Source organism: Mirounga angustirostris, unplaced genomic scaffold (assembly GCF_029215605.1).
Source record: "Mirounga angustirostris isolate CCGP_5_RB_7025 unplaced genomic scaffold, mMirAng1.0.hap1 SCAF_99, whole genome shotgun sequence".
In the NCBI taxonomy this organism is placed as follows: Eukaryota; Metazoa; Chordata; class Mammalia; order Carnivora; family Phocidae; genus Mirounga; species Mirounga angustirostris.
In genome coordinates, this window is record NW_026991807.1 from 45,760 (window position 1) to 73,611 (window position 27,852).

The 27,852-nt window shown below is 57.2% G+C and overlaps 1 protein-coding gene across 1 annotated transcript; it reads left to right on the forward strand.

Annotated features, from left to right (window-relative positions):
* The first annotated feature begins 4,630 nt into the window (after positions 1–4,630).
* Positions 4,631–22,287, forward strand: LOC135363354 (TBC1 domain family member 22A-like). Its single transcript, XM_064583897.1, has 3 exons — positions 4,631–4,837; positions 20,884–20,940; positions 21,932–22,287. Exons 1-3 carry the CDS (start codon positions 4,776–4,778, stop codon positions 22,221–22,223), a joined length of 411 nt encoding a protein of 136 aa, XP_064439967.1. The 5' UTR covers positions 4,631–4,775; the 3' UTR covers positions 22,224–22,287.
* The last annotated feature ends 5,565 nt before the right edge of the window (positions 22,288–27,852 follow it).

Here is a 27,852-nt window from a genome sequence, read left to right on the forward strand (position 1 = left end):
AGCCTAGCTGGATAGAGTATTCTTGGCTGCCTATTTTTCTCATTTAGTGCTCTGAATATATCCTGCCAGTCCTTTCTGGCCTGCCAGGTCTCTGTGGATAGGTCTGTTGCCAATCTAATGTTTCTACCATTTTAGGTTACATATCTCTTCTCCTGAGCTGCTTTCAGGATTTTCTCTTTGTCTATGAGACTCGTAAGTTTTACTATTAGATGTCGGGGAGTTGACCTATTTTTATTGATTTTGAGAGGGGTTCTCTGTGCTTCCTGGATTTTCATGCCTGTTTCTTTCCCCAAATTAGGGAAGTTCTCTGCTATAATTTGCTCCATTATACCTTCTGGCCCTCTCTCTCTTTCTTCTTCTTCTGGGATCCCAATTATTCTAATGTTGTTTCGTCTTATGGTATCACTTATCTCTCGAATTCTGCCCTCGTGATCCAGTAGTTGTTTATCTCTCTTTTTCTCAGCTTCTTTATTTTCCATCATTTCATCTTCTATATTACTGATTCTCTCTTCTGCCTCATTTATTCTAGCAGTTAGCGCCCCCATTTTTGATTGCACCTCATTAATAGCCTTTTTGATTTCTACTTGGTTGGATTTTAGCTCTTTTACTTCTCCAGAAAGCGTTTCTCTAATAACTTCCATATTTTTTTCAAGCCCAGCTAGTATCTTTAAAGTGATGATTCTGAACTCTAGATCTGACATCGTACTAATGTCTGTATTGAGTAGGTCCCTGGCAGTCGGTACTACCTCTTGTTCTTTTTGTTGCAGTGATTTTTTCCGTCTTGTCATTTTCTGCAGAGAATAGATTAATGAGAGAACAAAATGCTAGCAGAATAACCACATCCCCAGAAAATATACTCTAAACAAATCAGAAAAGACCTAAAGCAGTGGGATAAGAAAGGGAAAGAGAGAAAAAAGACAAAGAAAAAAAAAAAGATAAAGATAAAAACAAAAACAAAACGAAACAACAACAACAAAAGGAAAACCAGAATATGATCAAATATGATCTATATGGTATATAGATCAGTGCCACACACCAGATTTGGTGTGTATTTTGGTCTTTTAGAAGAAAGTGCCTCCCAAAATTTTAAAGAAAGAAAAACTTATATATGTACAAAAATAAGGGTTGATATGATGAAGGGATGGAATATGACTGTAAAAATGGAAATTATAAAAAATGTTATAAAAGGAATTGATAAGAAGTTGTTTGAAAAAAGAAAGAAGAGGATTTAAAAAAAGAAAAAAGAAAAAGAGAAAAAAAAAGGGAGAGGATGTGATCAGGCAGGGGAATAGAAAGCACCATATACTAGAGATTTAGGGTATATTTTAATCTGTTAGAAGAAACTATCTCAAAATTTTAAAGAGAGAACAACTTATATATATAAGCCAAAAATATGGGTAACTACTATGAAGGGATAGAATATGACTCTAAAAATGAAAAATAATTTTTTTTTAAAAGGGATTGATAAGATGTTGGTTGAAAAAGGGAAAAAGAAAAATTCAAAAAGAAATAAAAAGACAAAAAGACAGTTAAAAAATTTGACTTTAAAAGACTAAAGAATCATGGTAAAAAAGCCGTGAATTCTATGTGCAGTAGTCCCCTAGCGCTGGCGTTCTGCCGTTCTCATTGATCGGTGAACTTGGTCTTGGCTGGCTGTTCTCGCTGATCTTCTGGGGAGGGGCCTGTTGCCGTGGTTCCCAAATGTCTCTGCCGGAGGCGGAATTGCCCCGCCCTTGCCCCCTCCCGGCTAAGTAAGTTGCTTGGGTTTGCCCTCCGGGGCTTTTGTTCCCTGCGAGCTTTCCGCACAGATTTGGAGGCGGAGAGTGAGAATGGCGGCCTCCCAATCTCCGCCCCGGAGGAGCCGAGAACTCGGGGCCCCGCTCCTCAGTGAGCCCCCAGAGAAAAGGCGTCAGTCACTCCCGTCTCCCCGGTCTCCGGCCGCACTCCGTGCTCGCCCGGCCTGTGACCGCGCGCCTCTATCTCTGGCACCGACCCCGGGTGGAGTCTCCAAACCCAGCAGATCCCTGCGGTGCGCTCCCGCACGGCTCCTCCCCGGGGAGGAAGGTGAGTCTCCCCGGATCTGCCGCTTGTTGGGTCCCTGCTGGAGGAGCAGGGGCCCGACTGGGCCGCGGATCATGGTTTATGGCCACCCCGAGCTGAGGGCCCTCGCCTGGGCTCCGCCTCTGCAGCCGGCTTCCCTGCTCTGTTACCTGGGAGCTCTGCCACACTCAGGCACCCCCGGTCTTTCTGTGACTCCGAGGGTCCTGAGACCACACTGTCTCGTTGGGTTCCACCCCCCGCTCAGCCACCGGAGTGACGTCCCTCAGCGAAGCAGACTTTTAAAAGTTCCGATTTTGTGCCCCGGGCCTCTATCACTCGCCAGAAGCGGCTGACGGAGGCCCCTCCCCCGCCGTCTATCCTCCCGAATATCGCCGCGGATTCACTTCTCCGCACGTCCTACCTTCCAGAAAGTGGTCGCTTTTCTGATGAGAGAGTTGTTGCTCTTCTTTTCTTTGATCTCCTGTTGAGTTTGTAGGTGTTCAGAATGGTTTGATCCCTCTTCAGCTGAATTCCTGAGAGGAGACGAAATCCAGGTCTCCTACTCCTCCGCCATCTTGCTCCGTCACCTCGCTGATTCTTGCAATGAGCCAGAAGAGCTGCACAGAACCCCTGAGGTCCCCAGTGATGTCCACAGGGGACCCCGGAGGCTGTTAGGAGCCAGTCTCTGAGAGGATTTCTGAGGCCTCGGGGCTGTATATTGGGAAGAGGTCCCTGGGGCCTTCCTGAGCTCCACTAGGAGAGAATCCCGGGAGACTGCCTGAGGCTGTGTCAGGAGGGAGTCCCTGCGGATCCACTGAAACTTTATTGGAAGATCTCTGGAGATTCCCTGAGGTCATGTAAGGACAGGATCCCGGAAGAGCTCATCAGGCTATGCAACGAAGGAGCCCTGAGGATCTAGTGAGGGTATGTCAGCTGGGGATCACCAAGGATCCATTAAGATCACACCAAAGAGAAGATTCCTGGAGTTTCTATGGTGACAAAAGGGGGTCCCTGGAGAGTTCCCGTGGTTGTCATTCATCCAACACACACTTGCAGAGGCAGAAGACCTCGGCCCCACTGAGCAGTATCTCACAAGCTACCTGTGGACACAGAGATCATAAAAACAGTCAGGTAAATGTTGCAGGGTGGGCGCAAGGACCTGTGGAAAGGGCATAAAATTCGGTGTCCGCGAGGTGAGCGAGCCATTCTGCTCTCCCGGGAGGGGCGGCCTTTGGGGGTGGTGGGCATACGGCTGCCGTACTGCATGTAAAGAACCCGGCGCAGATCTTGCGTGTGGCAAGAACTCCATCAGTGCTACCCATCAGTAAGCGAGGGGCACGGGCACACTTACACATGGAGCCCAATTCTTGTCTCACGAGAGAACTGGCGGAGGTGCGTCCGCGGACTCCCGAAGTTAGACTGTCCTGCAGTCGGGAAAGGCCAGGACCTGGCTTCTCGGTCCGGGTCTGCGACCAAGAGAAATCCAGCGCCAGTCACGCACGTCACCCCACATCTTCGTTGGCTACGGCGAGTTAAAAGAAGCAAACACCGAAACACCGAAACATAACTTCAGCAGCTGTCATTTCACCACGTAACCAACGCAGACTCGCTCTTTTCAAAGATTTCATTCACTCGAGCGAGCTGTCGAGCGAGCGAGGGCACCAGCCGGGAAGGGGCAGGCGGAGGGGGAAGCAGAGTCTCCCCGCCGAGCGGGGGCCCGACGGGGCTCGAGCCCAGGGCCCTGGGGTCATGATCCGAGTCCAAGGCAGACGGCGGGCCGACAGAGCCGCCCGGCGCCCCACCCGTGTAGACGGACTCTCCCTCCGCTCCGCTTCGTGCCGACTCTTCGAAAACCCTGCTGGGGGCTTCCTGCGCCGGGTTCCGCGACCCCCAGGCGCCCCCCCCCCCCCCCCCCCCCGCTCCGCCGACCCCGCTGCCCCTCGCTGCCTCCGCGCGCCCCGGGCCCTCCCGCCGCCTCGCCCGGCGGCAGAGCACAGAGCCGGACGGGGCCCCAGCCAGCCGCCCGCACCGCAGCCACCACACCCCTCCCCGGCGTCGCCCTTGAATGCCGTCACGCCCGCGCCTTGCGTCCAGCGCGCCTGGGCGGAGGCGGGACTTCCGGGCGCGCGGAGGCGGGACTTCCGGGAGCAGGCGGAAGAGCCTCTGGGCTCTGGGGTCATGACCCGAGTCCAAGGCAGACGGCGGGCCGACTGAGCCGCCCGGCGCCCCACCAGTGTAGACGGACTCTCCCTCCGCTCCGCTTCGCGCCGACTCTTCGAAAACCCTGCCGCGGGCTTCCTGCGCCGGGTTCCGCGACCCCCAGGCGCCCCCGCCCCCCCCCACCCCCCGCCGACCCCGCTGCCCCTCGCTGCCTCCGCGCGCCCCGGACCCTCCCGCCGCCTCGCCCGGCGGCAGAGCACAGAGCCGGACGGGGGCCCCAGCCAGCCGCCACCACACGGACCGCAGCCGCCCGCACCGCAGCCGCCACACCCCTCCCCGGCGTCACCCCTTAATGCCGTCACGCCCGCGCCTTGCGTCCGGCGCGCCTGGGCGGAGGCGGGACTTCCGGGCGTGTGGAGGCGGGACTTCCGGGAGCAGGCGGAAGAGCCTCTGGGCGCTGGGCTCGGGCGTCCGGGGGCCGCTGAGGGGCCGCTCGGGGTGCAGGAAAGGGCCGCCGGGCCTGGCCGGCCGCGCTCGAGGTGTCGGGCCGCGGGCCTGAGGGAGGAGGAGGGGCCATGGCCGGCGACGGGGCCCGGAAGCGGTTCTGGAGGCGCAGCAACGGCGAAGTCCCGGGCAGGTGGGTGTGACGGGGAGGCCGGTCGGTGTCAGGGCTCGGAGGTCGGGCGGGCGCGTGGGCCCGCGGGGCTGCGGGAGGAGTCGGGGGTCTGGGGAGGGGTGAGCTGGGCTGGGAGAGGGCTGCTGGGGACGAGAGGGACGTTGGGGGGCCGGGGGGCTCGAGCGCAGGGTCTGGGCGGTGACGGGGGCTGCGCGCAGACCGAGGCTTGAAGGGAGGAGGAGCAGCTGGTCGCGAGTCTTCCCGAGGCCGCAGGCTCCCCTCGGTGACACTCCTCGGCAGGCTCTCCTCGGTGACACTCCTCGGCAGGCTCTCCTCGGTGACATCCCGGGCGCCCTGGGAAGCCCAAGGGGACCGACTCGGGTCGCGCTGCGAAGGGTTCGGGGAGTGCGGACCTGGCCCGCTGGCCGCGCGGGCTGCGCTTGCCGGGCGATCGCCTCTCCGGGGGGCGCGGCGGTGGGACCCCCTTGAATGGCCTTCTTGTCCCTCCCGCGCTCGGCTGCACTTGCCGGGCGATCGCCTCTCCGGCTGGCGCGGCGGTGGGACCCCCTTGAATGGCCTTCTTGTCCCTCCCGCGCTCGGCTTCGCTTGCCGGGCGATCGCCTCTCCGGGGGGGCGCGGCGGTGGGACCCACTTGAATGGCCTTCTTGTCCCTCCCGCGCTCGGCTGCGTTTGGCCTCGAGCTCGAGGACTCGCTCCGGTGGATTTGAGCCTCCCTGTGAATTTCCACGTACCCCACCTTCCGGCCGCAAAACCAACTCCTTTCTTGAGTCCGCAGCAGGAAGCGAATTAAGAAAAAGAAATTAAACAAAAAATGAAGTGCGTGCAATGACCCGGGTGCACCCTGGAAGCTGTTCGGCTCCAAAGTCCTGATCAGCGTGCGGCTGATCCCCGGCCCGCGCCCCGGGGAAGGTGAAGACAGTGCGTGGACAGTGCCTGGCGAACTTAGATTAGAGAGAAACGGATGTCAAGGTTTCTTTTTCTTTTTTAAAGATTTTATTTATTTATTTGAGAGAGAGAATGAGAGAGAGCACATGAGAGGGGGGGGGCCAGAGGGAGAAGCAGACCCCCCGCCGAGCAGGGAGCCCGATGCGGGACTCGATCCCGGGACTCCAGGATCGTGACCCGAGCCGAAGGCAGTCGCCCAACCGACTGAGCCACCCAGGCGCCCCCACACTGAGGATTTCTTTTCTTTTTTTAAAGATTTTATTTATTTATTTGAGAGAGAGAGAATGAGAGAGAGGGGGGAGGGTCAGAGGGAGAAGCAGGCTCCCCGCCGAGCAGGGAGCCCGATTCGGGACTCGATCCTGGGACTCCAGGATCATGACGTGAGCTGAAGGCAGTCGCCCAACCAATTGAGCCACCCAGGCGCCCCAGATGTCAAGATTTCTTTTTCTTTTTTTAAAGATTTTATTTATTTATTTGAGAGAGAAAGAGAGAGAGCGTGAGAGGGGGAGGGTCAGAGGCAGAAGCAGACTCCCCGCCGAGCAGGGAGCCCAATGCGGGACTCGATCCCGGGACTCCAGGATCATGACCTGAGCCGAAGGCAGTCGCTTAACCGACTGAGCCACCCAGGCGCCCTGCCATCATCTTTTAAATTATGGAGTCTTACCAAAAAAACTGTGTCACTGGTGTATCTCTAGTAGGTGATTTGGCCAGGGTCTCACACTGCATGAGAGGTGGTCTTGCCAGTAGCACCCCCTCCTCTATTCACGCTGGTCCTCAGGTTGTCTATTTGGCTGGGGCTTTCTTAGAAGCTTCTGGGTGAAGCAGGATGTGTGATGTGGTGGAAGCACCTCTGACTTGGTTCTGTGGTCTGGGTTTCAGCCTTTTTTTTTCTATTAATCTCTGTGTGACTTTCACCAGGTCATGTCACCCCTGGGGCCATCAGTTTCTGCCAGTGTAACCTGCTGAAGCTGGATGAGACCTAAGTGGCTGAGATCTCCAGGCACATATTTGTTCGGTCTGGTCCGATTCTCTTTGATGAGCACGAGAGAGGGCCTCTTGGAGGAGCTTTGAGAGTTTGAAAATTCATTCATTCAGTAGATATTTGTTTAACCAACTCTTGGTGCCAATAACAGTTCCAGGGGCTAGAGATACACCAGTGAACAAAACAGCTCAGAACCAGTGCTGTCTCAGAGCTTACAGCGGAGCTGGAGGGGCAGAGAATAGAGACCATGACTAAGTTAAGAAGAGAGTTACCCCTGAGAAGGTGGGAACTGTTATCCTGTTATTGAAACCTCAAGCAGAGAATTGGGATTGGGAGGCGTGTGGAGTGGGGAGGGTTTCCCGGTGATAAGGTGGCCAGAGAAGGTCTCACAGAGGAGGTAACATTTGAGGACTCACAGGAGGTGAGCGAACAGGCCCCCTGGGTGGCTGGGAGGACAGTGGTCTGGGCAGAGGGCCAGTGGAAAGTCCCCGGTTGGGAGCGACAGCGGTGTGCTCGAGAAGAGCGGGGGGCCTGGTGCCTGGAGCCAAGGGAGGAGGGGGAGAGTCCTGGGGCACGAGGTCCGGAAGCTGGTGGGGGCAGGCCTCGTGGTCACAGTGGAAAGACGTGGGCTTTCTGTCTCTTATTCTGATGGGGGAGCGCTTTGGAGGGTCTTGGCAGAGGTGTGGCAGGATCCCTTTGGCCTCTGGGTGGATGGCAGGTTAGGGGCTGGGAGGGAAGGACGGACGCAGGGAGACCAGTTCGGAGGCTGTGGTGAACGTCCCGGTGAGAGAGGATGGTGGTGCTGCGAGAATCAGAGGGCGGGTGATGGGGATCAGGACGCGTTCAGTCTGTGACTCTCTGGGGCTGGTTCTCTCTTGGGCCAGTGACCCACTTGGCTCCGAGGGGCGGCTGCTCTCTGCAGTTGTGGGTGGCACTCTTGCCACACTTAGCTGTCAGTGGCAGGACGAAGTCACCGCCCACCGCGGTGCGAGCGCAGGCGGCCCTCCGGCTTGGGTCCGCCGGGGCCGCGAGCGCTGCGCACAGGAGGCCGTGCGGGCGGTGGGGCCTGTGGAGGGCGACGTTTGTGAGCGGGATGGAGGCAGGAAGGGCCCAGATTGAATCGGCAAGGCTGTGGGTGCTTGGGGTGGAGCTGGAGGAGAAGACAGCTCATGGTGTTGTGGCTCCGACAGCTTTCAGCTTCCAGCGGTCACAGCCCGAGGAGTCTCCGAGCCGGTGAGACATGAGCTCCACCGTCATTGTAACAGGCCGCCATCACTCATCAGCTGAGGGGAGGACTTGTTGGGGGGACAGTTCATTCGTTCAGAACGCATTCTGTGTGCCAGGTCCCGTGCTGAATGCTGAGCCAAGAGATGTGGCTCTCAGAGGCTGCTGGGGTGAGGGAGACGGTAAGCACATTGGTATGTTCTTCGAAGGTCATCATCTGGGGGCATTGGCAGAAGCACAGGACCCTGTGTCAATGGAAGGCCATGCCCTTCCAGAAGAGGTCATGCCTGACCTGAGACCTGTAGGTGGAGAGGGAGCCAGCCCACAGAGATGCACAGATGCGGAGATGCGGGGTGGGCGTCAGAGCACTCCTGGCAGGGGAAGGGTGCTGTGGGGACCCTGGGGCTGGGGAGGAGGACGGCAGGAGGGGAGCCTTGTGAGAAGAGGGGTGGGAGGCGGGCAGGGCTCGGAAGGCCATAGAAAAGGGCCGCCATGAAGCACTGAAGGGTGGCAATCACCAGGGTTCTGGCCGGAGGGATGGGGCGTGGTTGCAGAATGATGAACCCCAAAGATGTCTGCATCCTTATCCCTGGAACCTGGAACCAGACCACATGGCCAAAGAGTGGAAGGTGCAGATCTGCTGACCCTGAGGTGGTACCTTTTCCTGGGTGGCCTGGTGGGTCCAGTAGAATGGAGTGAGCGCTTAAAAGTGGTCAGAATCAACAGCAGATGGACGCTTGTCTTGTCGCTGGCTCTGAAAGTGGAGGCGGGGGCCATGAGCCGGGGGGTGCGGTGGCCTCCAGCATTTGGAGTGGCCTTCTGCTTGCAGCCGGCGGGAACCTCGGTCCTACAACCGCAGGAAACTGGATTCTGCCAACAGCCTGCATGAGCAGGACGTGGACTCTCCCCAGAGCGTCCAGAAATGAGTGCAGTGGCCAACACCTACACTTTAGTCCCGTGAGAACTGCCTTGGACTCTGACCTCCAGACTTTAAGATAATAAGTGCGTTTCAGGCTGTGTGTGGAGGACCGTTAGAGCAGCCACAGAAAAACCCTGAAGTGGGAGGAGGAAGGTTGGAGGAATGTGCGGGAGGGATGTTGGATGGGAAGGGTTGTGGGTAGCCCTCCGCACCTGACCCTGCAGAGTCTTGCCCTTGAATGTGGACAGGGCACCTGCTTCCGTCTTCCCGGGTGGGCTGGCCCCTCACCGCCCACCTCTGCAAAGTGCATTTAGTCCCGAAGGACTGGAACAGCACTGGGAGGGCTCTTCCTCATGTCTCCTTGGGTCCAGGAACTAGGTGGAGGCCCTGCCTCTTTTTCCGGAAGCTCGGATCTGCTGCCCTGACCAGCTTGCTCTTGTGTTTTCAGAAACCTGTTTGTTTCCTTGCTTGTATTTTTGAAGTGGCTGTTTGGACGGAGTGCCTGCTTATTCCTCTCTTCCCGTGTTGCGAGGAGCCCGGGACTCTCTCGGGTGGGTCTTTGTGTCCTGTGCGAGCGGGTCTCTCTGGGCTCCGTCTGTAAGTGGAGTTGGTCTTACTGTGCCAGCGCCTTGGAAGCACCGGGGGTGGGGGTGGGGGTGGTTTGCTATGCACACAGTTCCTCTTGCTTGTTTGTTTCTTGGTGGTCCTGTTTGATGTTACTAAATGCCTTTTTAGCTGGTCTGGAAACATTTTGAAAGATGAACGTGATGTGAATCATATTTTTTCTCTTTTACACATTTGTCTAATGTAGCAAGTCTAGACTCTTGTGGGTTAATCTTAAGTGAGGACAGAAATGATTAAAATAAATAAATCCCTGATGATTTTGATTAAACATTTTTTTTTTTAAACTGAGAGCAGGGGCAAGTATTCCATTCCCCGAGGGCTGTGAAGACATGGTCGGAGGACATGGGTGGGAACGAGTCAAAGTGCCCTGGGAGCCTACGTCTGTTTCTCTGTTCCCCAGACTGCCCTGGGCTAGCCCTGCCTGCGTGCAGCACGGAGGACGACGGTGGCGCAGTGACCGGGGCCAGTAGGGGACACCTGCCCCGCCCCGGCCTCTCCAGCAGCTCTGTCTCTAACCGCTCCTCAGCTTCCTGGTGCTCAGACGTGTGCAGTTTGGAGTCTGGCCCTGCAGGCCCTTCGGGGTGCAGCACGGGTCCGCCAGGGGGGTCCTGCAGACAGCCGGGTGTTGGGATGGCCCTGTGCCGGGCCCTGGGAGCTCAGACAATGCCGAGCGAGGCTGCGGACAGACGTCCTGGGGCAGGGTTTTGTGCCACACCCCGGACGAGGCACTGTGGGCCTTGTTGTGACACTGTACGCTCCAGACTGCTTCTCTCCTGCCGGGGTCCTGACACGCGCCGCACCGTCGGCCCTCCCTGCGGCCGGGGGTTTGCAGACCCGGAAGCCTGGGCTGTGGGTGGGTGGCAGAGCTGGCTCCCACTGCTGGCCCCTGGGCTCGGCCCTCGCCCGGCTCCTCTGGCCTGGGGGTCAGGAACGCGGTTCCCGTGCGCTCGGATTTGCACAGTGTGGGGGTTCTTCAGGAGGAGAGGAACAGCTTCTTCTAATTTCACCCTGATATTCCCTCCACAGGCCAGAGGCGGAGGGGTTGGGAGGCCCAGAGGGAATGGGGCAGCCTGGGTTCTTTCCGTCTGTGGGGCCCTGGGCTTGGGGGACTTTCATTTTGAGTATCCCTAGTCTTTGTGTTCCCCCATTCTGAAATGCTGTTTCCTCTTTTCTGGGGGTTAACATGGCAATTCCAGCCTGAGTGCTGAGGGTCACAGAGGTAGGTGCCCGTGGTCGTCAGTGGTTAGAACAGTGTGGACCGCCTGCAGTCACATGAACTAAGGGCTGCAGATGCTGTTGCCGGGGCTCGCACAGCCGGCCGGGGAGCCCGCGCACCAGGCCCTGTGGCAGCCCTGCCCGAGTGTGCGCCCGTCTGCCCAGACGGTGCTGCCGAGCTTGCGTCTGTCCCAGGCCCGCGGCTCCTAAGCGAGTGAGCCGCCTCTGAGCCCAGGCATGCTAGTTCAGGGCAGAGCTGGACACTTCTGGGTCCCCGACGGCATTAGCTCTGTTCCCTGGGGACCCTCCTGGGTGTTCTTGCCCGTCCTGGCATCCATCCTCTGGGGGTCTGGAGTTCGCCGGCGCTGGTGTGTGCCCACTGCCCCGGCTGGCATGTCTGTCGCCTGCTGTCTTCCTTCTCACACAGCCTCTGCACTTGAGCTTGGCCATGCTGCTCGTGGCCAGCCCCCCTCGGTACGCTTCTCAAATGTGCCATGGAGCAGCTCTCCACCTGTTCCCGCGTATACCTTGCTCCAGTTTTGAAAGGACCCTTCTTTCAGTGAACCTTTGTACTAAACTAAAAGAATAAGGCTTGCTGGCTCTAAGGCTTATGCCCAGGGGAGACAAACAGCGCTTAATTCCTGTCTTCTGGATGAGCTCCTGATCCTTCACGGAAAGCCCTCCGCAGGGTGACTGGGAATGTCACGGGGCACTGGGCATGATGTGTGTGGAGAGCAGGGCAAAGGGCAGGGTCTTGGAAAGGGGACGGGTCCCTCGGCGCCACTGTGAACATTGGAGGCAGGGGGCAGCCCGTTTGAGGGTGTTGATACCCGGGGTTCTCTAGTTTTTCCAGTGAACTTGTTTGCAGGGGGTGAGGCCAGCCAGTTGGTGGGACAATGTGTTGGGCTGTCGGCGTGGGGATCTAAAGGGGGCCTCTGGCCACGCTGCTTTCAGAATTCAGGCCGGCTCTGGGAGGAGAAAAGCATTTTCCTCCTCCTGTCGGGGGCGCTGGGCAGTTTGATGGGGTGGGGAAGGAGCACATAGGCCTGCCTCCGCCGATGGTAGCCGTCTGCCGGGCCGTCTGCTGGGCGAGCTGGTAGTGCCTCGGGTCGGGCCGCCATGGCGTGGCTCTGGGCCCCGTTTTGTTTTCTCTTTAGGATTGTGCTCTTTCTTGGATTAGTTTTCTGTTCCAAAACCACTCACTAGAGCTGTGTGGCATTTTATTTCCAGACCAAATGTGGATTCAGAGACCGGCCTGATTTTCAGTGGCTCAGTTGGGATGGGTCAGGCCAGGGAAATGCAGGAGCTGATCAGAGGGCGCTCTCCTGTTGGGTTCTGAGAGAGTGTGCTCTGTCCTGTGGAACTTAACTCCTTCACGTGTAAAAGGCTCGATCATTCAAATATTTGTATAACAAAGAAGCATTAAATGTCTCAAGCATTTATTGGATGCCTTCTGTGTGCACAACAGGCCCTAAAGTTTGCTGGCCTGGGCTCCTGCAGGGCAGTCTGGGGGGCGCTCCCAGTTCCTGGGGCAGGGTGGGCGAGGGAAGGGAGATGCTGGTGGAGGAGGGTGGGGGTGACCTCAAACTGGACCTTGAATGACCGTCTGTTCCTATAGGTCCGTACTTGGTTGTGGGGGTGTTCTGTAGACAGGGCCCGGGGCTGGCCTGTGTGGCAGCCGAGTGGCTGCATGAAGGCCCGGCCGAGGAAAAGGTGAACAGGAGAGAAGAGCGTTGCTAGCAGGGACCTGACCGAGGGGGCTGGGCTTTCAGACGGGGTGGGCTGGAGGACAGCGCTGGCCCCAAGCGGGGGTGTTGGTGTCGGGAGGGGCGGGAGAGGAACAGGGAAGGTTCCAGTTGTTCCCCAAGGGCGACAGGAAGACCTTGCAGACTTTGAGCTGGGGAGTGAAGCTGTCCCCTGACTGGCAGAGCCGAGACCAGAACCAGAGGCAGCCGCGTGGGACAGTGACAGTGGGGAGGGTGGAGCTGTGGGAAGTGGTTCAGGGTTTAGGAGGAAGTGGAGATTGGCTGAATGCGGGTGGCCTGCTTCAGGGAGGAGGGGAGGGGGGCCCTTGGGCTCCTGGATTGCCATTCATGGAGATTAGGTCATGGAGGGAGTTGGTGACCTGGGCAGGAGGAGAGACCGAGCCCCGATCCAGGGTGGTGGGGATAGCAGGTGGGTTTTGACGCCACAGACGTTGGCGGCCCAGGAGGGCCGGGAGCTGCTGGTGGCAGAGGGGCGTGAGGGGGTGCAGGAGGCAGGGTGCGCTCGTTAGTCTTCTGCCTGATCCGTGGGGGTTGTCCCGGGGCTGGACACTGTGAGAAGTGGGCACGAGGTGTGGCAACTGGGGCAGAGCTGACTTCCGTATTGGACCCGTTAATGTGAGGAGGGGAGCGTGTGGCTGAGTTGCCAGTGGTTCCCCAGAGGCAGCGGTTTGAGAACCCTTTACCTAGAGACGGTCAGGAGCATCAGGAAAGCGCGTGGTTTCCCGTAAAGTGGGAAGAAGGCAGGGCTGGGGCCTCGGCTGTGGGGTGTGGCGGTCAGGAATGTGCAGAACAGTCTGAGGAGCCCCTGGACAGGCCGGCAGGAAAGGGGGTGCGGTGGCATGGGGGGATGGAGAGCAAGGTCGGGAGGGCTGGACGAGGTGCGTCTGGAGGCCAGACGAGGGCAGGAGGATTGAAGGAAGGTGGGACTTGGGGGTGGCTGGCCACCACGCTATACACTTTCCCTGCTGATTCCAAAGCCTCCTTTCTTCCTACTCATCGTGTCTTCTGTTTTCCATAATACACACCCATCACTTTTGTCTGGGTTGAGGTCTCGTGGACGTAGAACATTGTATGAGTTTTGGGCGACAGTGTAATGATTTGATACGTGTATATCTTGTGAGATGATCACCACAGCCTGTCCTTAACCTCCACCACCACACAAGGTTCAGATTGCTTTTCTTCTGATGAGAACTTGTGAGGTCTTATCTGTCAGCTGCGGTCAAGTCTGCGACACCGTGTTACCAACTGTAGTCACCGTGCTGCCCACATCACTTCCCCAGGACTTATTTAAGTTTGTGCCTCCTGCCCACCTTCACCCTTTTGCCTGACTCCCCCCACATCAGGCAGCCACCAGCCTGTCCCCTGTATCTGTGAGTTCACACGTTCCTCTTCTCATGTGGAGGAGCACTTTATTGTAAACATGCTCATTTCCAAGATCTATTTCAAGAGACTGTCCATGGAGCAACCTGCTGATCGACTCAACAGCTGCCCGAGTCTCTGCTGGGTTCTGGGGGCCCCAAGGAGCATGGCAGGAGACAAATCCTGTCCCTTTCACGGGGAGCTCTGGCCCCGTGGGGGCACTGGATGGCCAAGAGCGTGTGGGACAGGCTGAGCGGCAATGCCGGGTGGGGTGGCGCGGGTGTCATTGCTGGAACAGCTCGAGAGGTGCTCCGGTCTGGGTCCGTGGGGCCACGTGTGCCTGCAGCTGGCTCCGCGGGGGCCGAGAGCTCCAGACTCTGCTGTGGGTGGAGGGACGATGGAATTGTTTGCTGTGGTGATAATGGTGATTCACGCATTTTCCTGTGAAGCCCTCTAAAGTTAATTTCCTTGGAAAACTTACTTCTTCTGAATATTTTATAAACCTGGGGAACATCGCTGTGTGTTAGAGCGAGCCTAATGGTAAATCAGTCGCTAATTGAGTTCATATTTCAGAAAAGCATGTTGAGCGCAGAGGGGGCGCAGCATGGTTTGTGAGCCCGGCCGGGGAGGCTGGTGGCTGGGGAGGTGGTGGCCGCGGCGGGGGCTCCCGACCTGCCCACTGATGCCCCGCGCCCGAGCTGCGCGTGAGCACTTCATCCTAAACCGGCATAGGCTCTTGGTTTCCTTTTAGGTGCTTAGGACACTTCTTTTCCGTACTTTCCCTTCCTCTCACGCTTCACTGTCTCAGGGCTGAAAGCAGCCCTGCTACTCCAGCCTTTCACTGAGGAACAGAGAGCCATCCTGGTCCCTGGCTCGTCAGTTTTGTTGCCAAGCCAGGGCCTTGGTGGTGGGGCGTCCTAGTTAGACCAGAGACATGTTTGCCAGGACACGCGGGAGAGAATCGCCCTCTTGCTTCTCCCGCTGCTCTGCTCACCTGTGTTCAGATGATCGCCTGCCATCGTGGGAGCCGGGGGCGGGCAGGGGTTGTCCCTGTGTCCCTGGCTCCCTGGCGTCTCTCCAGCTCCGGTGCCGCTGCCTGCAGCAGATGCTCAGCCAGTGTCTGCCGAATGAAGGGTGCTCTGCAAGGGGGACCAGGCTTGAGCACTTGGCCATCCACAAGTGGGCACTCAGACAGCCTTAGATTCTGGTTTTTATTATACTTTCCCTGCCCGAGTTGTAAAGGTGGTGGAGCAGAGTCCTGAGGAGCCAGCGGTGATTGTTCAGGGGCCCCCGTCTCTCTTCTGTGGGCCTCCCCCAGCTGACCCGTGTCTCCAGCCTGCCCTCACCTGTGACCCCCTCTGCCTGGGGCGCCCCTCGCTCCCACCTCCTGCTTGTGGTGAATCTCAGCTTTACTGTCTCTGTTGCCTGCCTTCCCCTTCCTGGTGGGGGCGTTGCAGGGGTGACTCCCTGTGCCTCATGCAGGAGGGGTGTGCTCTGTTGAGAACTCAGGGGCTATTGTCGGGGGGTCCTCTTCCGGGCGCCATCCTGGGGGGCATCTCTCCACCTGCCTGTCCCTGGGCTGCCCTGTGGGGTACAGTCCTTGGTCTGGGCGCCTCCCTCTCAGCTGGATGGGAACCTCTGTGGGGCCACAGGGTTGGGTCCATGACTCATCCTGAGTTCTCGTGCATTTGTTCTTCCATCTGAGAGTCCTTCCCGGCCACCCAGTTGTGTGGTCGCTAACGCTATACACTACGTATACTATATACAGGATGGAGACCCGCCCGCCCAGAAAATGTAGCTGTGGTCCCCACTGTTGGCCTGCTGATAACCAATGAATCCTTCTGAAGTTTTGTGGTCTTAGTTCAGGGGTGATATCATGTCTGTCATTTTCACTTGAAGCTACTAAAATGTTTTGTTCTGGGCTGGTGGCATTAGGGACTTCTGTCATTCGGGGCTGCAGAGGTAGACTCGGACCTGTTTAAAGGCCAGCCGGGTGGCTGGTGCAGAAGGGCTGCCTTGCTCCAGCCTTCACCCCCCGCGGCACAGCCACCTTCCCGGACACCCGGTCAGGGAGGAGACCCTCCTGCTTCTTCCGCCTCTCCCCCTCCCTCCCTCCCTCCCTCCCTCCCTCCCCCCCCCTTTCCTCCCTTCCTTTCAGCATCTTTGTGGAGACGTCATTTACCTGTCCTCTATTTCACTCACTTAAAGTGTACAGTTCAGTGTTTTTAGTCTGTGGAGTTGGACGATCATCACCATAGTCAATTTTAGAGCATTTGCCTCACCAGCCGTGACTCCCCAGTCCCTCCTCCCCAGCCCCTGGCTGCCACTCATCTGCTTTCTGTTTCTGTAGACTTGCTTATTCTGGACATGTGCTTATTCATGTGTGTGGGATCATATGAATGTGGTCTTCGTGACTGGTTCCTTTCGCTGCGCGTGATGTTTCCAGGCTTCATCCACGTGGGAGCGGCTGTCAGCCCTTCATTCCTTGTTGGAAGCTGACGGTATATTCCGGCGTGTGCCTGGTCACCCACCGATGGGCCTCGGGACTGTTTGCGCACTTTGGCTCTTCGGAGTTGAAGCCGTTGCATCCTCTTCCCGGCCCCAGAGTCCCCTCCACCCCCAGCCCTCCGCTCCCATCCTATTCTCCGTTTGTTTTCATCACCATCATGAGCTGGGAGTTTTGACCACCATGTATGTATCCGACACGGTAGATAGTTTCATTTTCTCGTTTTAAAAACTTTTTATAGATGACATCATACTGTGCATATTCAAGTTACTCTTCAGTGGTAGGCTTGTAAGTTCACCGATCTTGGTTCTTGTAGTTCCTTCGTTTTTATTGTAGTTAGTATTCCATTATAGGTGTATGTTCCAGTTTGTTTATTTGTTACTCAGTTGATAATGGACAAAGGGATAATGTGAATTCATTCTTCAGTTGATGATGGATAAAAGTTTTTCTTAATTTTTTTTTTTTCTTTTTAGCGTTAGCGACATCGCTGAACCTGCCTCCTGCGTCCTTACACAAGGGGTTTTCATGGCGTGTGCCTAGAAGTAGCATTATGTCGTGTGTATCTGCTTTTTGTGAGGAATCACTTGGGTGCTCTTTAAAGCAATGAGTTACTGTGGTGTTTTTAAGCAGTACAATTCATTAAAAAGTTTATTGGTGAACATATTTTTTAAAGAATGATTTCATGATGTGCTACTTATTCTTTTAAAATGGCTTTAGATGAAGCCTGTTTTTCTTTTTGGCTATGCAAGACCAGATAAAAATGCAATTTTAATAAGATAAAACGAGATGCCTTTTAGTCTGAGCTTGAACTTTGCTGGAACATTTTCTGCTCAATAAACACAAGTGGTGTGCCCATGAAGAATTAATGCATTGGCGTTTTCCTGGGAGGCAAGGGGCCTGCAGCGTGTGGTAACACTGCAAGACCCATGGAAATGCCTTGCACATAGAGGGCAGAGGCCCACTGCCTGCTGGTTTTGAGCCCTATTCGTGTACTGAGACATAAGGGAAGGGTGCAAGCCAGCAAGGTAGGTGCATAGTACCGGTGAATGCTGTCTGTAGGTCACTTGGCGGTAGTCAAGCTGCTGCCATTTATGGCTGTCTCATTTCTTACACGTTCTTATTCCCATTTCCGAGACGAGGAAGCTAAAGCCTAGAGCAATTACCCAGGCCCTTTGTTTCTTAAAACAGGAAACTTTCTACCAAGGTCGGGGAAGCCTCCAAGAGATTTCTGGAAAGGGACCACGACAGAGGGGTTGTGCATGACCTCCGTGGGCTGATACTCTTTCTTTCCAACAACAACAACAAACCCCCAAACCCTCCTGGATTCTGTGGGTCAGACTGGTCTCTTTTCCATGGTGTCACTGGGAAGGTTCAGAGGCTGGGAGGGAAATCAGAAGAAGGCTGGTGACTCACGCCTGTCGAGGTTGATGCCGGCCATCATCAGCTGGGACACCCCCTGGAAGCTGTGGTTCTAGTGCTTACACGTGGGCTTCTTCAAAGCCTGGTGGCTGGGTTCCAAGAGACAACCCAAGAGAACCAGGTGGAAACTGTGCTGCCTTTAAAAACTTACATCTTCATTGAGACTCACATATAATAATAGTTCACCCATTAAAATTCACGTACAACACCATTCCCTCATTTAAGGGGTGAAAGTCAGTGGTACTGCGGTGTATCCGTCGCCACAGTCAACGTTAGAATATGTTTGTCCCCTCAGGAAGAAGCCCTGTAGTCTTCTGCTGTCACCCCAGTCTCCCATCCTCCACCCCAGGCAACCACTAGTCTCCCTTCTGTCTCCCTTCTAGACATTTCATGTCAGTGAGATCATAGAATAGGGTTTTTTTTTTTTAAGATTTTTATTTATTTGACAGAGAGGGAGTGTTAGTGAGAGCAGGAACAAGCAGGGGGAGTGGGAGAGGGAGAAGCAGGCCTCCCTCGGAGCAGGGAGCCCGACGTGGGGCTCGATCCCAAGACCCCGGGATCATGACCTGAGCCGAAGGCAGACACCCAACGGCTGAGCCACCCCGGCGCCCCAGAATAGGTGTTTTTTCATGACTGGCTTCCCACGCGTAGCGTGATGGTTTCAAGTTTCTTCCGTGTGACAGCGTGAGCTAGCACTTTATTTTTTAGCTGATGACTATTTCACTGAATAATATTCCAGTTTACCATGTTTTTGTTGTCCAAGAACATTATAAGCGCCAATTCATTTTTTTTTATTTTTGTAGGTAAACTTAAAGGTTCGTGCGAGTTTGGAGTCCAGTGTGCTTGTCTTTGCCTGCCTCGTACTCCTCACAACCCCGTCGCAACGTGGGGGCTATCGAATGTCCGTTAAATTTTGCTGAAACATTTTAGGATATAAAAGGGAACATTTTCTGTAATTAAAATGTTGTGTCACAGGCACAGACATGGAGGAATGAATGGAAAACTGAAAAAATGCCCCAGCATAGAGTAATCTCCTGCGTATTGAAGACAGTGTCCGCAAACCAGTAGGGAATAGGATAGGTTTTTAACCAATGTCATTGGAGCAGTGGATTATTTTTTTAAAAAGTTTTCTACAGGCGCCTGGGTGGCTCAATCCTTAAGCGTCTGCCTTCGGCTCAGGTCATGGTCCCAGGGTCCTGGGATCGAGCCCCACATCGGGCTCCCTGCTCGGCGGGGAGCCTCCTTCTCCCACTCCCACTCCCACTGCTTGTGTTCCTGCTATCGCTATCTCTCTCTCTGTCAAAAGAAAAAAAAAAGTTTTCTACAGTCTGTAGCAAAATAAAATAAATTCTAGGTGACTCAATACTCAAGGGTAAAAAATAAAACCACACAAGTGTGGAACTAGGACACAGTTGGAGATTTATGCCATCTCAGTAAGTCGGCTGGGCTGAATGTTCGTGCGCTCCCAAAACTCACAGGAAGCCCTACCCACCAGACTGAGGGTGTTAGGAGGTGGGGGTTTTGAGGGGGTGAGGAGGTCCTGAGGCTGGAGTCCCCCAGGGTGGGATTGGAGCCTTTATAAAAGAGACCCCAGAGAGCTTCCCTGCCTCCGCTGGGTGGGGACGCAGCAGAAGGCACCAGCTGAGGCCCTCACCAGATACCAAATCTGCCAGCACCTTGATCTTGGACGTCCAGCCTCCAGAACTGTGGGGAATAAATGTCTTTTTTTTAAGCTGCCACATGCGTGGTATTTTTGTTATAGCAGCCGGGATGGACTAAGACAGTTGGGGGTGGGCCTTTTTAAGTAGAGTCCTCAAAGGAGAGCCCCGTGTAACGCATAAAAGTGAGGTTGACTTAACCACAGAGACCTTTAAGCTTCCATAAGCCAAGATGATGGCTTTGTCACCTGTCTGTCACCATTCTGTTCTCTTTTGGTTTTCTGCTGCTGCTGTAACAAATCAGCATAACCCTATTGGCTTATAATACACACTTGCTGTCTTATAGTTCTGGTGCTGGGCTAAGATGAAGGTGTTGGCAGGGCTGCAGTGCCCCCGAGACCCGTGCTCTTTCTCATCTTCCTGCCGTGCCCGCGTTCTCGGGTGGTTGATATCTCCTGCTCATTTCTCATGGTGGCATGAGGCTGGGGAACCTCTAGGCCTCACATGTGTGTTCCAGGCAGATGAGGAAGGGCCCACACTGCTGGTGACTGAGCTGCGCTGGGTCACAGGGCCTCCCCTGGCTGGACGCCCCCACCGAGGAAGGGGTGCGGGTGCGGCCACTCAGTGGACCGCCCTGGTGTCTGCCACGGGGGCTGTTTTGTTTCCATCTGTTTTCCAAGTTTACTCTGATGAACAGAAGACTTTATTTTTAAATTTAATTTTTATCTTTTTAAAAAAGATTTTACTTAATTAGAGAGGGAGAGAGAGAGAGAGAGAGAGAGAGAGGGCACGAGTGGGGGAGCAGCAGTGGGAGAGGGAGAAGCAGGCTTCCCGCGGAGCAGGGAGCCCAATGTGGGGCTCGATCCCAGGACCCTGGGATCATGACCTGACCTGAAGACAGACGCTTAACCGACTGAGCCCCCCGGGCGCCCCCAGAAAACTTTTATAATAAAATCATTAAGCCTTTAAAAAACACATTTATCTTCTTTTCGTGATTCTGCATTCTGTTATTGACGAAATGGCAGCAGATGGGAATTTCCAGACGGGCATTTCAGCATTAGTTCGTAGTCCTGCCGCTGGCACACGGTCCGGGAGCAGAGGCTGCTGGAACTGGGCGATGCTGAGTGGCTCCCAGCTCCCAGCAGCCTCGTCGGCAGCGGCGCCTGAGGCCCTGCCGATGCGGTCAGGGCTGCGGCTCCCCGGGCTGAGGCCCATTTGCCCGGCAGGCTGAATGCCCCGTTGTGTGTGTGGCGTGGACCTGTGTGGCGCCATTCATCCCTTCCAGACGGGCCCTCGGGACCCGTGGCAGCTGAGGGAGAGTTGCTGCTCAGGCGTGTAGGTTACTGGGAACTGGTCCTTTTCCCGAGTTAGTGTGGGCTCTTGAGGAAGCTGGAGAGAAGCTAATCGGTTTTCCTTTCTTTTTAAACAGCATCCAGCATGTGTACGGCGCCCAGCACCCCCCCTTCGACCCACTGTTACACGGCACGTAAGTGAGGCCTGTGGTCATGCTGCATCACGCACGCGCCTGGGCGTCCTGGTGACCCGCCGGCCTCCTCGGGGTCCTGAGGGGAGCAGCGTGGTCTTCCCTCGAGCAGACACGCGCCAGGGCCTCGCACGACTGGTCCTCCGGACAAGGGCAGAGGAGGAAGCCCAGCCCAAAGTGGAGGAGAGCACGAAGCTGGCACCCCCTTAGCTGACGGGGAGGGCCTGGCCCCGGGCCTGTTCTCGGTGGTCAGCTCACTTCCCTTGCCCTCCACTGCACGCTCTGCCCCTGTGTCTGGCTCCTCCACCAGAGCCACGCAGGGGGCTGGTGTGACCCCCCGCCCGTGTTGGCGGGTGTCACTGGGCCCCCCGCGGGGGCTCTTGCTCTAGTGGTGCTGTGTCGCATCTGCACGCCGAAGGACAGCCGCTCCTGCCCCCGCCGCCCCCACTGCTGCCTTAGGAGGTTTGCGGGCACTGGCCCGTGTGAGGTTTGGGGACTCCCTGTGAATGCCGTGACTGCGGTGCTGGGGTTCCTCCTGAGTGGCTTCTGTCACTGAGCAGAGACTGCTGAGCGGTACTGCCCCTCGAGAGCCTCTCCTTCCTGCCCCCGAATCCTAGGAGTCCTCTTCTGTTTTTTTTTTTAGGATTATTTATTTGAGAAGGAGAGCGAGGGCACAAGAGTGGGGGGGTAGGGAGGGGGGCGAGGGAGAAGCAGACTCCCCACCGAGCAGGGAGTCCGATGTGGGGCTCGATCCCAGGACCCCGGGATCACAACCTGAGCCGAAGGCAGACATTTAACCGACTGAGCCCCCTGGGTGCCCCAGGAGTCCTCTCTCGGATGCCTCTTTGGGTTGTGCTTGCTCTTCACCCTCAGCTCAGTTGACACTGGAAGCTTGAATGTGCACCTTTCATCCATGGGCTCCTTTCTGACCGGTCGTGGGGTGACTCCGCTCCAGCCTCCGAGGGGACAGCTGAAGTCTGCCTTTGCTTTGCAGCTTGCTCAAGGGCGCGCCCAAGGCGCCCGCCACACCCGTGAAGGCCAAGAGCATCAGCACCTTCCCGGAGTTTGAGAGCAACACCAGCGACGCCTGGGATGCCGGCGAGGACGATGACGGGCTCCTGGCCGTGGCAGCCGAGAGCCTGAACACCGACGTGGTCATGGAGACGGCCCACCGCGTCCTGCGCAACCACAGCCAGCGGCAGGAGCGCCGCAAGCCGCAGGAGGCGCCGGGCCCCGAGCAGGAGCCACAGCCTTCGGCAGAGCCTCCTTCAGGTCCCGAGCGGTGACCTCCGGCTGGTGAAGTCCGTCAGCGAGAGCCACACATCCTGTCCTGCAGGTGGGCGGGGGCGCGAGGAGATGACATGCAGTGCTGCGAGGGAGAGGGGCTGGAGTCCCCTCTGTGCGGGAGGTTAGCGGGCGTTCCGTCCTCTTTGCCACAGGAGCTCGTGCCCTTGGAAGACCTTGAGGTTGTGATCCACGTGCCCACAGGCCTTCCCAGGCAGGAGAAGCCGTAGACTTTTCTTTGTGTCCCCAGCTGAGTGCTTCTCTCCTCCGGGTGGAGGGTGTGGTGTGTGGCTTTCGTGGCCTGGCTGTGAGAGGCCCACAGTGAGCACCAGGCCCCAGGGGACTGTGTCTCCCTTCTAAGTGTGCCCCGGTTGTCCCAGGGGGACATTTCCAGCTCAGGGGCCAGGCCAACTGCACGTTCAGAGGCTGCACCTCCTCCGGCAGCTTCCAATGACACCCCCTCCCCCGCCGGGACACCTGCACGTGGCTCAGAGTCTGTAGGGGGCAGAGTCTGGGGTGTGGAATGACTGCCTCCAGGTCATAAACTCAAGGATGCGATCAGCGCCTGTCTTGTACCCCGTGCCTGGTGCTCAGTAGCCTTTCTGGAGACGGCTCTCAGTAGCTTTGCTTTTTGTTTTTGGGGGTGTCTATGATGTAAAATAACCCAGTATTTGATGAGCCTCTGTGATGGGTCAGGCTCTTAGGGCTTGGGGTGCCCCCAGGAAGTCCCTGGCCTGGAGTGTGTGTTCTGGTGAGGGGGACAAGCACCGACCTACACGTTGGGTCAGTAAGGAGGCCTGGAGCGTGCGGGGAGGAGACAAGCGCCCTGGGTCGAGACAGAGGTGGGAGGTGGCGACAGCAGCCTGGACCTGGGGCGTAATCTTCAGTCAGAGCGTCCAGATGCTCTCCTGAGAAGGTGACACGAGCATCAGTGAGGTGAAGCAGTGAGGCGTGGGGAGCTGGTGGCAGAGGGGCCGGCCTGCACCGCGGCGGACTCACGGCCTCCCTCTCCCAGGGTCTCTGGGGGTCAGGGGGACTGCCCCTTGTTTACAGAGGAGAGAAGAGGGCATCGGGCAGCCTCAGCTTGCCCTGCTGGGACCACGGAGCTGGCGTTCATCCCCCTGTCTAGTTTTCAGAAACCCTTCCCGGGAGCTGACTAATGTTTGGAACATCACACGTCTTCGTGGGTGAGAACGCTGTGAATTAGTTCCTTTGACCAGTTTTCATATTGGAATCTGAACTGTTTTTCTCCAAAATAGGCTGAACTTCAAAGTATTTGAGTTTAAAAATGAAAATCTGGTTAGGGCTTCTGCGAGTGGGTCGGGGTTCCCCGAGACTGACGCATCCTATGCCGATTACCGCCTGCGCGCCCCGGCCGGGCAGTGCCCTCAGCCTGGGTGCCTGTTCAAGTTGGCAGGTGCCCCGGATTCCTCTGCCCTCTGCTGTGCCCCACGCCTCTGGGGCCTGGGTAGAGCCTCTGTGACACCTGCCATCTGAGCAGTTGCTGGGGGGCGGGCCTCAGCACCCGTAGAGGTGGGGGCCCATCTCGGCTGAGCGGGCAGGCTCCTGTTCTCTCAGGCCGTGGGGCTGCTGCGAAGAGCACCACAGGCCGATGGTGCACGAGCAGCAGAAAGTTAGGTCTCCTAGTTCTGGAGGCTGGAATTCAGGTCAGGCGGCCAACACGGTTGGGTCCTGGCTCTCTTCGGGGCGCAGACAGCTGCCTTCTCACAGTATCCCATCATGGGGGAGACTAGAGAGGGGAAACAGGCTGTCTCGTGACTCCTCAGGAGCACCGATCCCATCAGGGGACCCCACCCTCCTGACTTCCTCTAAACCTGAGGCCCTTCTTCCTAACACCGTCCCGACTGGGGAAGGACTTGCGCATACGGACTTTGGGGCCTCACGGCATTCAGCCCATGGCCACGTATGCAGTTGGGCTGCATCCTGCCAGGGTGGGGAGCCTTGGGGTGGCCTCCTCCTGTAAAAGCCAGGTGAAGGATGCCCCAAGCGGCTCATGCTGGGGAAGGGGCCGATTACTGTGCTTGCCTTCTGCCTCCACCCGCTTGCGCATCAACCATCTTTGCTTTGCTTTCTGAGCAGGCTTTTTGTGAGCAGTTCATTTCATGATAGCAGCTAGTGTTTATCCATCGCTTACTGTGGGGCAGAGACTGTCTCGGGCCCTCGTCATGAACAGATCCCTCTGACTGTGCAGCCAGTCTAGGAGAGAGCTTACGGGGGAGGTATAGGGAGGTCACGTGGCTCGCCCAGCATGCTGAGCGGTGGGGTAGGGTTCAAGTCCAGGGCGTCTGAGGCCAGGGCCTGCTGCTAGCTGCTGACCTCCCCACAGAGAGCAGGGCCACTTCGCTGGTGATGCCGCCCCCAGGGGACATGAGGTCCTGTGTTAGGACCTTTCCTGTTAACATCTGGGGCAGGGAGTGTGTGCTCCTGGCATGAAGTGGGCAGAGACCAGGGTGCCTGGCCCCCAGGGGACTCTCTGGCCCGACCGTGCACAGTGCCAAGGGGGAGAGGGCCGCTCTGGAGCCCGAGGTGGCCTCTCAGGGAGCCGACCCCACGGGTGGCTGGCAGTGGTGCGCAGAACTCGTGGGCCTGTGTTCAGTTCCCTTGGTGGGCTGTTAGTCGTGGGGATGGCTTACTCGGTGTTGGCGCTAAGACGACCACGTCAGCCCTCATTCTTACTGGGCTGGGCCCGGCGCAGATGTGTTGACTGGCGGGCAGTCTAGTGGGGAAACACAAGGATCTGAGTCTTCCACCTCCCTGGGTGGAATGGAGCCTTGGAGTGATGGACAGGACCCAGAAGCACCCACGGGTAGAAGTCCCAGTTCAGTCTTGTTGAGGAGGGCCAGGACGTGTCAGGGAAGGCTTCAGGGAGGAGGTGATGTCTCTAAGGTTACCGGTAGGGTGAGGCTCCAGGCTTAGGAGGTGGGGCCATCCCAGCCGAGGGGAGGTGCCGGGTGGGCTGGGCTGGCTGACTGCACACCTCATCTACGTGGTTTGCAAGTTCCCCCAAGGCAGGGACCATGTCCCATTACCTTTGTTTCCCTTTGGGGTCCTGTGTCATTACGTGAATGTTGCTGAGCTAAACTGAGGTGTCTTCAGGGCCTGGTGACCGCGGGCTCTCCCCTCCTCCATGTTCTGCCCCACTCTTGTCCCTGCACCGGCCCCACGGCCCAGGGCCAGGCCAGGCCTCTGTTGAGGTGAGGGACCTGTGAGTGCCATTTCATGTGACTGTGCTCCTCGGAGCGGAGTTGTGTTTCTGGGGCCTGGACGCTGTGTTTCACGGGGCCCAGTGTGATCAGAGTGCTGCCTGCCCTTCCCACTGCCGGCATTGTGTCGGTGCCTGTCCCTTTATGGTGCGCCACCGTGGGAGCTCACGTCACCCCACGCAGCGTCCACAGGGCCTGCTGGCTGCCCTCGCCTTTGGCCTTCAGCCCTGGGTAGATGGGAGCCTGAAAGTTCCGGGATGCTGCAGCAGGGGTCTCCGGCTGGCCTTCCCCGCGCCTCCTGCTTACCTTTCGACTGTCCTGACTTTCTTAATCAGCGTCTGAGGTATCTGTACCTTTGTATCTGAAGTCAGATGCCCTCTGCTTGGTCTAGGGTGCCGCTGGCGTAATGGGGAGCCTGCGCCTTTGGCTGTGAAGGGCTCAGTGGGCGTGGCTGGGGAGGACTGTCCATCGCTGATGGGGACTGAGCTGCAGGTGGGTCCTGGGTGGACACTGGCTGCCCCGGAGGGGGACACTGATGTGTTTTCCACTTACAGTAGCAGGGAGAACTGCTGTTGACCTTCCTGCTTCCTCGGGGGGCAGGGGGCATCACTGTGCCTTGCAAACCCTGCCCGTCCCATCTTAGAGGGGGACCGGATGTGTGCTCTGCTCAGGACGACGTGGTCCTTACATGTCGGAGTAGATCACAGGGATGCTCTCTAAGATGGCGGAGAAGTAAAACTCAGCACGTTTGGTTCCGCGTTAGAATGAGGAATCCCTCCCCCCGCCCATCGTCTTTCCTGAGGAATCATGACGCACAGCGGAGTGGCAGATTCCGAGGGCGGGGAGGAGGGGGTCTGAGCATCGCTGCCCTGGGCCTCCCGGAGGGCAGGCCGGTGGGGACACCTCCTCCAAGCGAGGGGTCAGCCCTGCGGAGGGGCTGGGACTTGCCCTCACCTCGACGCCCACCTCTCCAGGCTTTTCTGGAAGCTTAACTGGGCCAGACACTGCTCCTCTGTAGCCTGAGGGTTTCTGTGTGAAGCCTTTCCGGGCCGCGATTTTAGGGTAATGAGTCAGCTCTGCGGGGAGGAGGGGGTCGGTGGGAGTCTGACAGCGGCGGCCAGGAGCCGGCATGTTTTCTTCACTTTGTTTGGTTCCCGCCCCATCTCCTGGAGTTGGTTTTTTCCTCTACTTTAAATTTCAGTTCTGGGAGATGTGACCATTCAAGGGTATTTAGACCTGGGGGTGTACAGCCTGGTGCTGCCTGTTCCTGTGGGCCCCTCGTTGGTCCCTGGGGGCTCTTTCTGAGTGGGTGTTGGGCCTTGGGCTCTTTTCTGTGGCTCTTCCTGGTCCGGGTTCCTGGATTTAATGCACGGTTTCACTTCGGCCCTGTGTGTCCCTGTCGGTGGGCCTTTGTGCGTGGTGGTAGGTGGTGCCCTGGGGCGGGGGGTGCTGGGCAGGCCTGCAGCCTGCTGCCCCTCCCCTGCTTGCATGCGCTCTAGCTTCCTGTGCTTTCTCTTGGTGATGGTCCCTGCCCGCCTCCCTCATGGGGCTTGGGGAGATCCAAGGGGTGCAGTGCCTTTGTGGGCTTCATGCTCCTCCACGTGTGGCTCGGTGGCTTCCTTCTGTGCTCAGGCCCAGGTGAGCCCCACAGGCACCAGCAGATCCTTGGGTTGTGTCACCTGGGCAGGCCTGCTAGCAGTGGGGGAGCCGGGGAGGTCTGGAGTTTTCGGGTTGTCGTTTTGCTTTTGTGTGAGGCATGTCTGTTTTCCCAGGGAGTAACGGTCTACCAATAAGGCCAGTGGGCTTCTTGGGTGTTCACTAGTTTCACTTTATTGCCCCGGTCACGCGGGTCTGCACTGGCCGGTTACGGGAGGAGGGGATGGCTGTGGCACGGTGGCGTTCCCGAAGGGCAGGTGGCGCGGGTGGGAGCCTTCTTACTGGGGAACAGGGCCGTGGGGGGGTGTCCAGGAGGCCGTCCTCACCCCCTGCGCGCTCTCTCCGCAGATAGCGCCAGCGACACTGCTCCTCTGCAGCGGTCCCAGTCTCTCCCACACTCGGTGGCGGCCGCCGTGGGTGGCACTTCTGACCCCAGCGCCCTCAGCAGCTCAGCGTTAAGTGAACGAGAGGCCTCCCGGCTCGACAAGTTCAAGCAGCTCCTTGCCGGCCTGAACACAGACCTCGGTGAGTCCCCCACTGGCGGAGGGCACGTGCACCTGCGCCCCCACGTGTGGTTTACTTTGTCAGAGGGCGATGTGTTTGTGCCGCCCTGCGCGAGTCACAGAGATGAGCCGTTTGTCCTTGAGGTTTACCTCAGCTGTGTGTTGGTCATGGGCTTCCGGGGCCATTGATCCGGTATTTTCTGTTCTGTTCTATTTTTTAATGCTCCGATTGAACTCCTTTGGCTTCT